Source organism: Poecilia formosa, unplaced genomic scaffold (assembly GCF_000485575.1).
Source record: "Poecilia formosa unplaced genomic scaffold, Poecilia_formosa-5.1.2 Scaffold138, whole genome shotgun sequence".
Lineage (NCBI taxonomy): Eukaryota > Metazoa > Chordata > Actinopteri > Cyprinodontiformes > Poeciliidae > Poecilia > Poecilia formosa.
The window spans coordinates 619,097-636,469 of record NW_006800077.1 but is presented as its reverse complement, the minus strand read 5'-3'; the positions used below and the strand labels follow the sequence as shown (position 1 = coordinate 636,469).

Below are 17,373 nucleotides of genomic sequence, written 5' to 3'. Positions count from 1 at the left end.
ACAACACATTTACTAATAAAACTTTTAAACTAGATACAAAAAATAAATGTTGGAGTGTGTGAAGTATTAGACATTACAATGTTTTAATATCAACCAGGCACATTAGTTGTAAATATAATGTATAATTTTAAATAAACATATGTGGTTTTACAGGGTTCGGTTGGAAAAGGTGCAGTATCAATAATCTTATTGATACTGAGGATTCAACTGAGGAGACTGATTAAAAAACAGCATTTGCTTAAATCACTAAAAACATTGTTTTTTTCCTTTATGCTGCATTGCACTACTAAAATAAATTGGGAAATTAAGTAAATTTAACTGTAGTATATTATTTAATAAATGTAACATTCAATAATTGTTCAATTCTAACATTAGTTACTGATAACCAATCTCACCAAAACAATTTTATTGGAATTTAACTGAAGATGTTTGTAAATCCATATCTGACCTCACTTACCACCTTGTTGGATGTTTTAAAAAGTTTATTAATAGTTCAGTAGCAATCTGTACCTTTATCTCAAACCATTGCCTTTGAGAGTATTTTCTCTATTAAACTTACATAATTTCCAGATCATTTAAATTGGCCCAAATAGAATATATGGAAATTCTCACACCAATTTTATTGGTTGAAATTCTCAGATTTTGTTTTATTGGGGTATGCTAAGATTTTGCAAAGATGAGAATGACTCTGAACATATATTTGAAAGACAGTTCTTTCCTTTTTTTTGTGCTTTAGCATTCCCTAAAATTCAGTTTGCCCTGATTCTGTAATGACTATAAAACTAAACCTCTCTTTGATCATGTCAATGATAAAACATCTTTTTAACATTGCGTAGAAGACAAATGTATTCCTCTAATTCAGTGTATTTAAAACCTGCTTCTCAAGGCACAATGCCCTTCGTGTTTCAGATATTTCCTTGATTTAACAGACCTACTTGCAGTTCAGCAAAAGTCTGTTAAACAGCCATCAATTGAAATTAAGTGTGGCGAAACAGGGAAATGTCTAAAACATGCAGGACAGTGAGCCCTGAGGACCAGGGTTGAGAAACATTGCACTAATTTAAGCATTCTGATTAAAGTCGAAGCATATAAAATACATACAAATTTCTACAGCAGCCTTGCATTAATTAAATTGTAATTTTATTTTTCATCGAAATTAGCTTCTTTCTTTTTTCCCCCCAGTGTTTGGTTTTGATTGGTTGGCTTTCTGTGCTCTCCTCGTTTGTGTCATTCTAATAGCTTTGACAGCGCCAAACGCTCCACTGTTTGGGTTAACTGCTCGTCTTTTGGTCCCTTCATGGATTTATGACTATCCTGCGCCAAATTTCACGCTCTGCAGCAATAAAGACTCCTCAGTATGACGGGAACCACATCGAGGTCATCTGACACCCACACAAAGCGCAGCTACATGATCGCTCCTGTTGAGTGAACGAGTGAATCTCCAGATCATGTACAGTAAGGAATGTCTGAGTGATCGCCTTTTATTTTTTATTTTTTCCAAATGTGCTTTTACCTTCAGGGCCTAAGCTACTTAACAGAAACAAATGAAAATAGCTGGAGTGCTTTACGCCAGATTTTCTTGGCTTTCTGTTCCTGTTGGATCGCCTAAGAGCTGGTGGAAGAATCTCATTTACTGAGACTTGCAGTTAGGCAGCCTTGGCTTAACGCAGGTGCCCGAAGGCTGTTTAACCCCAACGATTTTACAGTTCACCGAGCTCAATATGGGGCTGCACAAGGGTGGGGAATTTATTGGGACCTATTTAGATCTGCAAAATGTTCCCATCAAACAAAAGCTGCATGTGAGGTAACAGTTCAGTTCCTCGCAGTGGTCCCTTTGGGAGAGGAGTGGGGGGGAGACAAGCGACGCAGGTTTACATCACTATAGCTGCCCCTGTTTGATTTATGGTGGAGAGTTCAGGAATTGTCAGGCCAGCTGTGTCCCTAAGCTGTTTGGAATAAATGATTAATCAAGGAATGTTGGGAAAGGATATTGATTAGGTTTGTGTTTTGGGTTGAGAGAGCCAAAAAAAAAAAAATCACTCTAAAAACGGGCTACTGGTTAATCTCAAGAGTCGCCTAAAAAGGTGCCAAATCGAATCGGCATAGAGTCAGAAGCGCATGAAGAGGTGTGAACTGAAGGTATCGTTTTTATGCACATGATGTGGCTTCTGCAGGGGGGCACTTCCACCCGGGTGTGAGGATTCACGCAGCCTACAGACTCTGTGTCCCACCCCGCCATTGGGATCGATGATGGGCTGTTTGTTGTTCATCATGGAGCGATAAGCGACGGCTTTTGTTAAGCGCTGCGGTGATTCATTAAACAGACTGGATGCTAAGTCGTCTATTAGAGCTAACACGACCCAGTACACACTGGGATGCTCACCGGAGCGTTTGGTGTGTATTGAAGGAGGCCAGCGCGATTTCATAACAGCTGTTGATCAAAAAATGTCAGACATGTCCTTAGAAAAGTCTTGACTCTGTTTCCAGTCTGTACCCAGCAACCCCATTGCGCTGCACTACAAAAAAGGAATTTTGGAGGGTGTTAAATATTAGCCATTAAAATTATCTACGCAATAATCAAGCATATTAGGATATACAGGGGTTGGCTGTCACACTTTTTGCTGTCAACACAGATACACTTTTCATTTTTCGCAGTGAATTTTCACAAAAAAAACAAAAAACAAAACATCATTGACACTCTAACACTTCATGACAAGCGAATCCAGCTCAGTTGGTCAATCAATGTGACTTTTATTTATTTATCTTTTTCTCATAAAGATGTCAGTAAGGTTTAGACATGGGCTAGAGAGTCCAGATCAATGACATATTTCCATGAAACAATGCAGTTTGGTTCAGTTTATTATTCAAATTACTGAAGAAAATGAATCTGGTAACAAAACCGTTTGCAGGAAAAACTGCTCCTGGACAAACATGTAACGAAAGAGAAGAGTTACTCGCATTACTTTAACTTTTGACTGCTAAATCCCTCCTTGGCTTCCTCTTGTCAAAGTTATAGCACACTATAAAAGGAGTTTGGGATACTAACATATTAGCCATTGTCCATTTGTAGAGCAGTCACATTTGTTTGATAATGTTATGTTCATTAATGGTGAAATGTTAACATGAGCTACTAGTAACAGGTCTTATATAGACATGTTATTGCAGTCTATCTGACGATGTTGGTTCAGTTATTTTCAATGGTCATGCACAGTGACTAACAGCAAATAGTAAGGCTGTGTCGTTTATGCTGGTTCTATAATGAATGACTTGCAACTTACTAAAAGTTATCAACTGTCACAGGAATGTTTTTCTGTTGAAGTGGAATTTAACTTTGCATCTATCTCTAGCCTCAGATTTACATTAAAGTTATCTTCTTTTGTGTTTGCACTCTGCAACAATGGTGGCTTTTGATGCCATTAATAAAGTCAGGCTGTCAGAGTCTTTTTTTAAAATTATTATTATTATTTATTTATTTTAGTTGGTTTTTCAGTACCTGATTTGCCAATCATACAGCAAAGTTCTTATTTTTGCTACATTCGTGTTGTTAACAAAGAAGATAAGCCAAACAAAAAGTACATTTCAAGAATTGGTCAAAATTTAAGAAGTCTTTTAGCCTTTACACTCACACCATTTTTACTCAGAAATACTGATTCAAGTTGACCCAAATAAAACGTACCATTTTTTGTTATTACTCTTAGCAGCTCATCAGAGTAGATGTTGCCTTTCCAAACATCAGACCAGCTCCTTACAGATTTGAGAAGAGCATTTCTCATATTTTTTTGTGCAGTAAGATTCCTGGAAATTCAATGTTTGTGCAAAATCCGCCATGCTTATTAAAACAAACACTTTATTAGCACTATAGGCATGTTTATACTAATAGGCTTTATTTGTGTAAGGCGCTTGTTGAGCAGAAGGATAATGAATTCCACTAATTTATAAGTGTATTTTGGCCTCAGAACCGTGGCCGTCATTCATTTGTGGAATTTTAGTTTATTTGGTGATTACATAGTCATTTAATTTCAATTAGAAAACAATCCCATTGCTTTTGGACCGCTAAAATCAACAGGGAAATGGCCAGAAGTAACCTCTGATAAAACAAACATTCAAACCCAGAGAAATCGATTTAAAATTATCTGCGTGCCTTTTAACGTTCCGATCAACGTTCAATCAGAAAAAAAAAAAAACATAGTTATTCCCGCTGCGATCCCTTGAGAACTCTCAGGACAACCTGATATGAATTCACTGCTGAAGTGGGGTTGGGGGGGCAATAGACGGAGCGGATTTTTGCAAATGTGACACCATTAAAATGATATTATCCGCGCTGTGTGCGTGGGAGGCAGTAAATCACGCACAAAGTTGCAGGATGGATCCCTGCATGATCGTGGAGACTTTATTCTCCCCTTGGCGCTTTGTGTCTGCAGCAGCAGCAGACATTTTGGTTTGCAAGTGATAAACGCTTCTCCCTGCTGCAGAGCGCAGGGAGAAGCGGGGGACCGCATCCTGTTTGCTGCTTGGACGGGGAGGTGCGAGTCGCGGATGGCCTGGCAGATGTGCCGCACACACCCCACCTGTTCCTCATCACACGTGGAACTGCAGCGCTGATGTGTGTGCTTTAACTGTTTTCTCTTCATCCAGGGAAAAAGAACAACCCTGTGGTTATTTACTAATATCTCTCCGCCAATTGTCAACACCATACTGGTCCATTTCCAGTTCCATTTCGTATCCACGTAGATACGTAGATCACGTCAGTTGATTTTTATGTTAGTATGTTTGCATTGACAAAAAAAGAAAAATAGTTACTAATACTCAGATACAAATTGGTCAAATTTAGCCAATAGTGTCCTATTTCAATGAATGATTTGGATTTTTCCAATTAGCCAATTTCTGGGTTTACAAGTGAGAAATGCCAGTGTACTCATATGGCAAAAGTGCAAAAATGACCCCGCTAGCGCAACAGAAATCTTCACTTCACGTCAAATACTGTCCGAAACAGGACTTGAAACGGTGAAAGTCCCTATAAGCTCCAGAAATCCTGGGAAACGAAACAACCAAAAATACAAAGCCAAGAATGGTGAAGGGGCTGAATTGACAAGCAATTACTTTATTTTATATATTTTTTAAAACCTAAGCTATTTGTTTATAGGATGATGACATTTTGTTGTTGCAAAAAGCAAAGAGCTCCAAGCCTTTTATGGTGATATAATCTGATTATTATTATTATTTTTATTTTTATTTTTAATTTTTGTCATAACAGGAAAGGGAACACATCGCCTTTGAACTCTTTGGCTTTGGTGCGCATTCAAGGTTATTGCATTGAAGGCGGAGATGCAGAAGAGGACGGCCCTCTTATTCTTTCTCAAGCGCTGCAACCCTTCTCGTTGGCTGCTCCAGGATGTAAGGCTGTAAAGAAAAGAAAGAGAACTAAAAAAAAGAAATGGCTCTAAAAGGCAAACCGGTGGAGTGACACAACAGCGGTGCGCACTGTGCTGTTTCCATCCACTGTTATGCTGATGCTCATCATGATGGTAATAAGAGGCAGCCCGTTCAGTTGTAAAACTAATTTCGTGGGACTGCTGCCCGCCTGGCAACTGGGGCAGGGTGGGGGTGGCTAATGGCCCCCTCTGTCCCTCACACAATATGCAAACGGGGGAAGTCTTGCGGGGCTGATGTTTATTCAAACAAATGGGATCAATTGGCAGACATGGTCGAAACTCTGAAAAGAAAAGCGCACCTCCTTTCTTCTCACCTTCTCTAATTTCCGAAGCCAGAGAGGCGATGGAGCGGTGCAATAATTACTGCGAGCAATTAGCGACTGAGAGCCAGAATATGCCTAGAGCTGGGAGTGGAGGGGCCGCTTAGTTTATTTTGACACCTTAGAGAGAGGAGCTGAGCACAGGGGGAAATGTTCCCAACATTCCCAACATCAGACATCATGCAGTAAAAAGATATTCCTACAGAGGGAATACGGCATGAAGGGCCGTTGATTCTGGATGGGTTTCCAATAGATATTCATTGATTTGGCACATAGAAGGAAGTGAGGCTTAATAAAAGTAACCACATCCTACTGGTTTAACGTTAAAAGTATTTACTTTTATTCTATGCAACTACAAACTTCATGTTATTTTAAAAACAAAGCCGGCCACTTCTCTTTTTCTACTACACTCCAATTTGCATTATTTGTTGCCATGAAGGATTGCAAAAAGGAAGGAGCAAGAACGTCTTGTTTGAAACAGTGGCAAGGAGAAAACCTCTTCCTGATTTGTCCTCTGCTAGCTGTTCCATTGCTCACGTTCCTGCAGATTATTTCTTTCTCAAGCCAGAATATAGGAGAACCAGCATGCTGTGTCAGATTCTCCATCTTGGTTGAGATAATCCAGGCCTTTTGTATTATAACTCAAGTGATGTGAAGTGGCTGGCCTGTTGTTTTCCTGTCCCTTATCCACTCACTTGGAGTTTGCCTAGAACCTCAAGCAGAGCATCTCTCTTACCTCCAAGCCACACCCTAGTTCAGAAACACCCCCTGGAAAATTCACCTTTCTTCATATGAGCTCATCAGCTGTTCTACACATTTGTTCTACTAGTCCTGTTAGCCTGCACATCTGCCCTCAACAGGAAACAAAGAAAGAAAACATTCATCCTACTAGGATCGCTTATTTACCAGCAAGCACCCTGCCACAAAATAAGGACAGTGTAATTATTTCACCCTGCTTATTAACTTGTCATGTTTTAATACATTTCTGTAACAAATTCAAACTCTCCAACTCTCTCAAACAAACACAGCAGGTCATTTTAGGTTTGTACATTTGCATCCTAACGAAGACAGACAGAAAAGACGTCCGTCAAAACGATGAGACCAAAGTAGAGTTGGAGTTGGTTGGCTATAGTTTCTGTATCGGCTACAACAAATAAAACAGCAGAACAAACAATTCTTCCCAACATGGTGGGAACAGTTCTTCCCACCATGTTCCCACCACCAGAGTGGTGGTGATTTGGACAACCGGCATTCCTCTGAGTCAAAGATGAACTCATCTGTTTCCAAAGTACTCCAGACTCAGCGATCCCGATAAAGCCATACAGAAAATGACTTAAAATATCTTTAAGTTTATTTTAGTCAAAGTCTGCTTTACAAACGATTGGATGGGATGTGCTTAATATTTCAAACACAGACTGCGCAATTGTCTTCATCTTTGCTTTGTAAATATAAGACTGTGTGAAATCTGTTGAGTTATTGGAAACCTGACGTCATATTTAAGTAATTTTAGAATCTGGTAAAGATGAGATCATCTTAATATCCTACTATGTAAAACACTTGGAGTTCTATTTATTTATTTTCAACCGTCAGCTCTTAAGCCACATGTAGATTCTTTTAAAGCTCACGTTCAGAAAAGCCAGAATCCATCCTGCGGAAGCTGCTAGATTCAGGCACACAGGCCACAATGCATTATCCATCCTTCCTGGCAGACAACCCCCCCTACCCCCGCCCCCTTGCCCCGAACACCCATCCAGTCGGCTCTTTGAAATCTGCATCACTCTGGTCTCATTTCTGTTTACAAGAGTCAAATTGCTTCCACACACTTTATTTGTGAAAGCTGAAAAATCCACACACAGAGAGAAAGAGAACAAGGACAGACAGAGAGAGCTACAAGAAGCAGTCAGAGCGGATGCATTTCTTATAAAAAAAACAAAAAAAAAAACTAGTGCGGTAAATACTTCAACCGTTAAACATCAACACACACAGTCATTTCCAGTGAGTGGCCAGAGAGGCAACAGGCTAACAAGCTTCTCTTTGACTCAGCACTTCTTTATCCCATCTTAACCGAGTTCAGGCAGCCACAAAATGATGGTCCCAAGTGGAAAATTAGCTCAAACACCATAGACACTAGCAAAAGCTCCCCTTAATTACAGAGCTCCTCCTGATATATGTTGTCTGCGTATGTCAGAGCTCGTTGTTCAAGTCGTCATTATCGGTAACATTAAAATGCACTTTATATGATCTGGGTAAACACACTCGAGTTCCCAAAAAGGCACGGAAAAACAGGAAGCTTAGTGTGAGCCTTGAGAGGATTGTTCATTTGGCTTGACCCAATCAGAAGCCAAGCGGTCACAGACAGAACGAGTGAGAACATAAGTTGTGCCAAGTTCAAATTGTTGCCGGCACCAGATTGGGCTTGCAGTCATGAAGACGGAGGGGGGAAAAAAATGGGGAAAGTTTATAAGATGATTCGTCACTGTGAGTCACAACAAAAGAGTCGGATCCCAACACACCAGACGAGTGTGTTGAGATCCAGACGAGGGCAGAAAAAAACGCAAAGATGAAAGTACAAGTGGTACGTTTTTTTCCCCCTTCATTTGGCAAAACAGTAATGTGCATTCTATTTATTTTTGTGCACCAGCTTAGAAACCGGGAAAGCGGATTTCATCGTCTCAACCTTTTTTATTCAGTCCGTGATCAAGGTGCAAAATGAGAGAATGCACTTCTACGAAATTAAGAAAAAAATCTGGTTACTGTGACGAGAAACTAACTCATGGGTCATAAATTTATCTCTAGAGGTTGAAGTTAAACAAACTCTAGAGAGTCCTTATGAAACCTCCTAGAAAGCTGCCAGTGCTGTTGGTTCCTTATGCGTAGCAAAGGCCAAGAAATCAGGTCATAAATGCAGTGGTTGAGTTCTGCATAGTAAATTTGCCATAACATGAACAGTGATTACACACATAAAATAAAAAGCAAAGAGATGAGGTGGCAGCTTGTAAGACATGCAAACTAGCAACATATTCAAGAACAATATAACCTGAATGTCTGGAAAATAAAAAAAAATGATTATATGCCAAAAGAAAAGGCCTGATCTAACATTTTGGTTTTTCATTAAATGCTTTACTAATCTCTAAAACAAAGGCTGTCATCCAGTAAAACATAATATTTTCAAGTCAATCTGCATTTTTTCTCCAGGAGGAGAAATACTATGCTTCTCTGGGGTCTGGAAGTGATTTCTGGAAAAAAACATTTATTTAGTTTTATTTTCGATGGGCAATGCCTTGTTTCACTATTTAAAAAAAAAAAAAAAGATCCTATTCAGTTGTAAAGTTCATTCTGTTCTTTTGGCCACACTCTGATCCTCCACCAAACCTCATAATGTTGAACTGATTGGTTTTGGTCTTATTGTGCAGACAAATGGCTGTTGTAATGCTAACAAGTGGTGCTGTGTTCGTGCTCTGTTCTTTCTAATTTGTAGTCTCTGGTGCCAGAAGGATTAACATTGAGACAATCACAGACGCTATTAACAGAATGTTTTCTTCGGGAAAAATGAAAGCACTGTGCAAGAAAGCTACAATTTAAACGCCAAAAAAAGAAAATATAAAACAACAGCACAGGAACAGAATGTAGACGGTGAAACGAAAAGCTCCAAGTGCATTTCGAGAAACATAAGCTCTGACTAACCCTGGACCTTCCAGACACACAGTGATTGCACTCAGGTGATCTCCATTCTGCTCACAGAGAGACAACAAGCCCTACGAAGGTGAGCCTCCGTTGAACTACGTCTGTCACTTTGAAGGGGGTGAATATCTTTGCAAACTCTTATTTTTTTATGTTACACATCTTTTTATTTATTATCATGCCTTTTAGAAAAAGGTTTGAGTTTGGCACAAACAAATGAAAAAAAAAAAAGCACACACACTCACATACATCACATCACAGGAGGAAAACCTTCAGGATTACTTCTTTATATTTTCCTTATTCAACATCTAAATTACACGCTCTGTTTAGCTCCAGCTGCTAATCCTTACGACATCTATAACAACATTTTTCTCATCACTTTACCACAGTCCTGCATTACACACACTCCCAAACATTCACCATTTTTGAGCCAAAAGCTTTTACCACTGAATACAGATAGGCACAAAAAAAAAACTGTTTTATGGCTCCAAACAGATAAGATCAAGTATCAGTTTCCACTAATCTTTTATTACAAACTTATGACGCTAAGAAATTGAACACAGTTACACAGCTTTTCTACTGTGACCTTTTGTGTTGAATCTTCTTCCTGATAAAATGAGCACACATAACCATCAGTAAACAAACAGTAAACATGTCACAATTAGCTTCACTGCATTTTAAACATTGCATCCTTGAAGGACAGTTTCTGCTGCGACACCTTTTCTACCTATTTGGCATGGAGGCCGTTTGGAAAGCCTCTCTCGGCTTATTCTTTTATATCAATTCATCACCTGCTGACATGCATGCTGTTACTCTTTCTCCCTCTCTGTTCTCTTGCTTTCTCTTGGCTCTTTTGAAGTCGTTGGGTGTCCTGTGGTTTTCGAGAAGGTCAGAAAGGACGGCCCTACTGCTCCCCTCGAAGACAGGCGGTGGGATAAATGTATGTTACCACCTGTCATTGCCGCTCCATGTCAACACCACTGGTGTCACTGTACTCACGCCTCGTCACCTCACCCCCTGCCGCTCACGCATTGTTTCCCCCTGCGCAAACACACACCAAAATGCACAAGTGGCTGGGCAAACCTTTAAAGCGGCGCTATGCACAACGTGTGTTTCCGTAGTGTGGGACACCTACTGTCCAACAGCCGGCACACAGAGACAAATCAAGGAGTCCTGCTGGTAAAATCCCACCCTTTCCTCACACTTCATATAACCCAGGACTCTTTCTGGCCCAAACCCAAATCAGTGGGGGTGGTTGGGCTGGGAGAAAGGGCTGCATCCCAGGGAGAGAGTCAATTGCAGCTCCGGGTTCAAGTAGAGAATGAAAAAGGGTAGCCATAGCACGCCAAGATGGAAAATTAGCCTTTCAAATGGCAGTTAAACATCAAACCAGCCAGAGAAGCTGTGGGTGTTCCCTGTGAGCCGAAGCTTTTAGAAGCTTTTAGTCTCAACAGACTCCACAGGATGATCCAAGAATAAAGAAACTTTTAGTCTGATGATGCCAGCTTCTCAAACTTCTGGATCACTGTTTTCACTGACTGGAATGGAACCGCTCTGTGCCACCAAACACGATTTGGACCACAAGGACCCCTAAAAGTCGAGTCCTTACCCAGAAACACATAAGGAGGTGTCGGGAGGCCGCAGTGTAGCCTCAGCTTGCCCTGTCCTAGACCCAGAGCCGGGAGCACCCCGGAAGGGCTGAAGCGGGTCGGCAGCGTGACAAGATGCTCCTGGGTCAGCGGGTTGTGGAAACTCAGAATCCCGCCTTCAAAACTGAGGAATATCCCGAGGGTTTTGATCCTGGGTGGGACAGTGCCGATAGGCTCGCAGCTTCCATCGTACACTGCATGAAAAGCCGAGACATTTCTCTCCAACCACCAGCCGCTACAGCCATCTGATGAGATCACACCTAGGAGGACAGACGTGCAAAGGTTACCGAGTGAAGTTAAAGAGATACTCCTGCAGCCAATGCAGTGTTTACAATGTATACAATTGGTTGAATAGGACGACTTGAATAAAGTACATTTTGTTAAAAGGACTTTATTACTATGTCATAGTCAGCCTAATTAACCCTGGTGTTCATTTAGATCTGAGGAATTTTCCAGTAAAGCGAAGAAGCGACCTAATTAGAAATCACTCGATGAACTTCCGATTGACATTTTGTGGCCTTGTTTTCTCAGGTCCTGCTGGTGACTTTTCATGACCCAGGATAGGCAAAGCTTCAGATATTGGACAGACAATACACCCTTCTGACTCAAGATATCTTTATCTGCGTGATGGGCTTCGAATAGCTTAAAAATGACCTCAAAACCCATCGAAGTTTAATGGGTTTGCTTCTATAAGTTCATCGCTGACGTCTTTAAACATAGCTAATGTTAACACATATCTTTATGCTCCAGAGCACCTGCTTTTAAGGAAGCCAACCAATTTGCTAATGATCTGTAATAAGGGTAATTTGAGGTGCTTTTCCACTGGCAAGTCGCGCACCAACCGGTTAATGTGCGGTTCGGTTTTACTCCAGGTAGTGAGGTTTTCCGTTTATATGGTGTGTTCCTCACTGTGGTGGGTGGGACGTGAGTGCGCAGCAGCTGTGGTCAACTCTCCGCTGATGTTTGTAGCAGCACTCAGCAATGGAGAACCTCCAGGTTCTGGTTCAGAGGGACCCAAATAAACCCAGATATTTCATGTTGTCGTGTTGAAATTCATTGCTGGTCCAAACATGATGACAAAGACTCAGATCAGCTGAGTATTCCGCTGTACAAATAAATATATACACATTACAAATTATAATTTTAAATGTGCAACCTTTTGGATTTAGGTAATGTAGTCAAAAGATGTAAACCAATAGCCATGCGTGAACTTTATTATTATTTTTAATCCAAAGAAAAAGTAAAATTCACGTCACAATCTAATATTATGTAGGTCCATTGTTTCACAAACTACAACTCCATCAGAAGGCTGACCACTGTTCTCTCTTCTTTATTGCTGACCATTTCACTATCATCTTGTAGCAGAGTAGAAATCTTTACAAACCAACGTTGATCGTCTTTGTGACTTTCTCAATGACTTTCTCAGTCATTGCAGGAGCATAGACAACACAGAAAGGATGAGGAAAATAATTAGGATGTTACCATACCCTTACGATCTTAGAGATGGTGCTCTGCAGTTACTCAGGTTGGGAACATGACCTGTAAAATATAACACTTTGAATCCTAGAGACTATCTGAAGTGCACCATTTGTACTTCAGCGAAGAAAGCCTCTTAGCTTATCAACATTTTTGTCCACATTCTGTGTTTAGATTTGTGTTTGTTGCGTAATACCAACAGGGAGGCATCTGATTTGTCCAAAATTCCCTCTGTTGCATGACAATAAACCCAAACACGCAAGGAAAAAGAAAAACAAAGAGTCGTGCAACAGATGGTACAGAGCCCTGATGTCAACATCCTGGAGTCAGTCTGGGGTTACATGAAGAAACGGAGGATGCTGGGAGTTTTCCTGGATTACTGCAGCGAGTATTGCTGTCAACACTTAAAAAATGATCAATAATTGGCCAATGCTTCCAACACCTTTATTCCCACGACCAAAGAAGGTGAATCAGAACAGAGCCCCTGTGTGTGTGTGTGTGCGTGCGTGTGCGTGTGTGTGTGTGTGTTCACTGTCTTTGTGCACTTTATTGTGGGTGTAGGTATAAACAAGCGCAGTCTTGCTGAGTAAGGGTGAGGGCTTCTGGAAGGAATGAATCAACTGGCATCGACCCAGTTCAACCACAACCAACAGAGCTCTTACCAACCCTGTAGACGGAGCTGTTACAGACATCCACCTCCCAGTAGTACTGCCCCCGAGCAATGGTGACATCAGTGCTCACATGAGGAAGAAGCAACGTGGAGTCAGGGGTCAACGCAGGTTTTCTGATCGGAGGATGCGGGTCAGAAGGACCGCTGTCACCGTAGGTCACTGTGAGGAGGGTGTTGGACAGACGGAGGGGCGTTGGGACAGACGAAGGGTCCAGGGAGAAGCGCAGCCCTAACATGATTCACATGAGAGCTTAAATACTTATGCACATATCATCTGTCATTGCTATTTAGTAGGCAGGAAAATACAGCTGGATTCCTGACCATAGACACTCCGCTCCATCTCCTCTTCCAGCAGGTCGACAGCACCATCCACTGGCAATACAAAGGAACTGCGCACATTGGAGCCTGAGTCAAACAGAAGATATATGGTGAGCAGATGAACTGATCCCAAAAGGCAGCAGATCAACAGAAAGCTGAAATCATAACCATTTGTTAGAACATCTAGTAGATGTCGCACTCAGACAGTCAAATCCTTTCAGCTGTAGAAGGACTGGTCAGGCTCTACAGTGGTTCTGGTAAACTGTGTAGTTTGCTTGGAAATATCTAGCCACTATGGCCACAATGACTAAAATGATTGTTGCAAGTTTATCTGAGCATCCCTCCGCATAAACAACAGCAAAACATTGTATAAAAATCTTAGAAGAGCCGGGAGCACCGTCATATCACAGAGGTAGACGTGTTTCTGGGAACAATGCAGAAAAATCCCCCAAACAACAACTGAGAGTTAGCTTTCTTCTTCATTTTTACAGGCTATGAGACAAAAAAAAATGCTTGCATTCTGTCGTTTTTGTCTTTTTGTTCTGTTGAAACTGAAGAAGACAGCCTTTAGCAGAAACTCAAAACTGCTTTACTTCTTCACAAAACTATAAACTACTCCTCAAAAGAAGCCTACTATACTTACATCTTTTGCTGCTTAGTGTCGATTTGCAGTCACTGTCCTCCTATGAAAAACAATGACAATGGATTTTAAAGACACAGGGCATGAAAATAAATTCATTGTTGGCACAAGACTGACATCAGGTAAATTAATTGTATCAGCAGAATTAAATAAAACCCTGGTATTGTAAATATTGAGGCAGAAAAGCAAACATTGATGCATATATATATATTTCCCTTCCCAATGATTCATGAGAGATGAGAGAACAAAAATCAAGTCAAGTCAAATTTATTTGCATAGCACATTTCAGCTATGCGAAGATTTTACACTACACTACAGTTAGCATTAATGGTGACAGTTGTCACCAAATTTGTAAAAATGCATATTTTAATAAAAAAATGTATAAAAGTTACATTATGCATCGTTAATTGGTCTCTCTAAATTGAACTTACAAGTAAGTGTATGTGTATGTGTGTGTGTGTGTGTGTGTGTGTGTGTGTGTGCGTGTGTGCGTGCGTGCGTGCATGTGTGCGTGTGTGTGTTGTTCTGTGACGGACTGACAGACGGTCCACGGTGCACTCGGCTTCTTGATGATGAGGAAAATTCTTTTTGAATTATTGTTCATGTCAGGATATGATATTAAAACTCTCCAGTTTCTGAAGTTATTAAAATGTAGACCAGCCTCAGCAGGATCCTCACTGCCACCATTTATTACCCATACATGAATCCAATATTGAAAAGCTTCAGCTAAACCTAGATATCCTCGAACAGCCCATCGACTAACAGAATATAGGACAGTTTTTTCTTGAAAATAAGTTAGCCAGTGTCTCAGAGAGCTTTACCGGGACAAGGAAAGATGAAGTTTAAAAGAAGCACCATTAACAACAATAAGTCTCGGAAATGATCCTCTGTCTGACTCACTGAGTGTTTGCCGTCACTCCGGAGGAATTTTTCCCACATTGTTCCTTCCAAGATCGCCTCAGGGAAGTTTGCTGGATGATCGTTTTCTGATAAGCGCTACATGACTTCTTGTTTTTCATTGAAATCCAGTGGAAGCAGCAAAGTTCAACTGAGGTAATTAAAAATTTTTTTTTATTTTTTATCATAACTGCTTTGTACAGTACAATACAGTCCTACTCTGTCTAATTTTAAATAAAACTCTATTATCAGCTCATGAAGCTGCTTAGTCATGTTTCAATCTGTATAATTACTTAGCTACGATCTGTTTTCTAACTTTATTGTCATTTTTGGTTAAGTAATGCAAATTGCACATTATTGAGTAGGAGAGTAATCAAAATGTATATTATTTTGTAAAATTTGACAAGTTGGACTTCCAGCCTCACAGACTGTGTTCTCGTCACTGAGGAGAAATAATTTAAATAGCCATGAAAACATCCAAAATCCTGCTCAGTGATTATATGAAGGTTTTGGAAGCTGTAATCAAATAGATATTTTCCATTGATTCGTTTTAGAAAGGGAACTCGTTTTTAATACAAAATCAACTTTTTATGTTAAATGAAAATAATTTCAAGTCGAAATCTGCCTGGGGTAGCAGTACTTTTAGGCAAAAATGCGTATAAATTAGTTTTTCTCCAATACCACACGGTTACTGTACATCCAATATCTCTTTAATTGTGGCAGGTATCTTGATCGGGTCACATGGTTTACCTGTTCGTGGTGAGACCTTGCTGATCCGTCTTTGAAGCCTGTATCCCAGTTTGCATATTCAGACCTCAGAGTGGGATGCTGAGGGAGACAGGAGGCGGCAGATGACCAGGTCCAACATGGCAGCTCTACGGGTTGTCTGCAGCAGGGGCACGGCACCGAGCAGACTGACCGACACAAAGGATGTGACCCGGTTTCCTCTTCAGCTGCCACACAGCGAGCACAGATCGTATGAGAACAAGGTAAGATCAAAGCAACGTCATATTCTTTGTTACAAGCTGGACACTGTGAGAAATCCTCCAAGCAATCCATGGCATGTTTACTTCCTGTCCCAGCATCTCTATGGGTTTCCTTTAAGCTCTATACTGTCTTTTCACTTTCTTCATCATTTTTCTGATACATCTGATGCACTTCAAGAGGTTAAAAATTCAAAAATGTGGCAGATTCTCAAGTTTTTCAAGTATTTGGAAAATAAAACATGATGAATCCATAACACCATCTAAAAATCTATAAGGATAATGTTCTGGAACTGACGTCTTCCTGTTTTGCTTTGTTCCCAGTCTCCCAGCTGGCTGGTGTGGAGCGAAATCGGCAGGATGGGCTGAAAGATAAAAGAGGGAGAAGGAGAGGCCAGGCTTTTGAAAAGGTACTCATGGCTTGGTGTTGCCATGGTCACGGCTCATTCTGAAGAGACGCACATCTACACGTAAGTGTGTTGCATAGAACCCAAGTGCACACATGTGTATCCAGAAAGCCTTGCAGACGTTTTCACATTTTGTCACGTTTAAACCACAGTATTCCACTTATTCAATTGGATTTGTTATTTTGTGTGAGACTGCTGCACAATTTACATGTGGAAAGATGCTAAAATATGAAGTGGGAGGGAAATTTGTTTTATACTGAATGAATTTCCAAATATTTGTAATGCATTTGTGTTCAGTTCCTTGATAATAAGCTCCAGTAGAACACTTGCCTCCAAAAGTCACAGAATTAGTAAAGATTCTCTACGTCAACTCCATAGAGAAACAGAGTGGTGGCAGCATCATGCTGTGAGGATGTATAGAGCAAACTAAAGGGCAGTTTTGGAAGAAACCCAGTTAGAAGCAGCAAATGTCTGCAAAAAACTGGGGAAACTGACCAATAGATGTAAATCACTGGAGTTAGCGGTTTTATCACGACTAACTATCAATTGTATGTGCTCTGTAAAACCTAACGTGTCATTAAATTCAATTACTGTCATCAGTGAACAATTTTATTGTCAGTCTGACATGCCTTTTGTGAGGATGTTTTGAGTTTTTCTGGACTTGTAGTTCGATTCATTTATTATCTCCTCTTATTTTTGCAACATTAGCCTTCTTTCTGTTTTACTTTGGTTCAGTCCACTCTTAGTTATTTTAGTTATATCATGTTTATTATTTATTTGTTGTGCTTAGTTTGTTTCTGTCTTGCTTAGGTTTGATTTCCCAGTTTCCCTGTTTATATTAAGTCCTCCTCATTTCTGTGTGCCATGCTTAATTTCATTTTCCTCCCACCATCGTCCAGC

The 17,373-nt window shown here is 40.4% G+C and overlaps 1 protein-coding gene across 3 annotated transcripts; it reads right to left on the bottom strand.

Annotated features, from left to right (window-relative positions):
- Positions 1 to 6,125: 6,125 nt before the first annotated feature.
- On the bottom strand, positions 6,126 to 16,167 carry LOC107837390 (uncharacterized). Of its 3 annotated transcripts, XR_001663403.1 has the most exons (6): positions 15,834 to 16,167; positions 14,190 to 14,229; positions 13,550 to 13,633; positions 13,221 to 13,457; positions 6,704 to 11,342; positions 6,126 to 6,379 (listed from the first exon to the last, which is right to left on the bottom strand). XR_001663403.1 is itself a non-coding variant. In XM_016676669.1 (5 exons), the coding sequence occupies exons 1-5, from the start codon at positions 16,140 to 16,142 to the stop codon at positions 10,921 to 10,923; spliced, it is 1,092 nt and encodes a 363-aa protein (XP_016532155.1). In that variant the 5' UTR covers positions 16,143 to 16,167; the 3' UTR covers positions 6,126 to 10,920. The 3 variants fall into 3 exon arrangements, 2 of the variants coding, with proteins under 2 accessions (XP_016532155.1, XP_016532156.1); XM_016676669.1 differs by having other exon boundaries at positions 6,126 to 11,342; XM_016676670.1 differs by having other exon boundaries at positions 6,126 to 11,342; positions 13,221 to 13,388.
- Between the last annotated feature and the right edge of the window lie 1,206 nt (positions 16,168 to 17,373).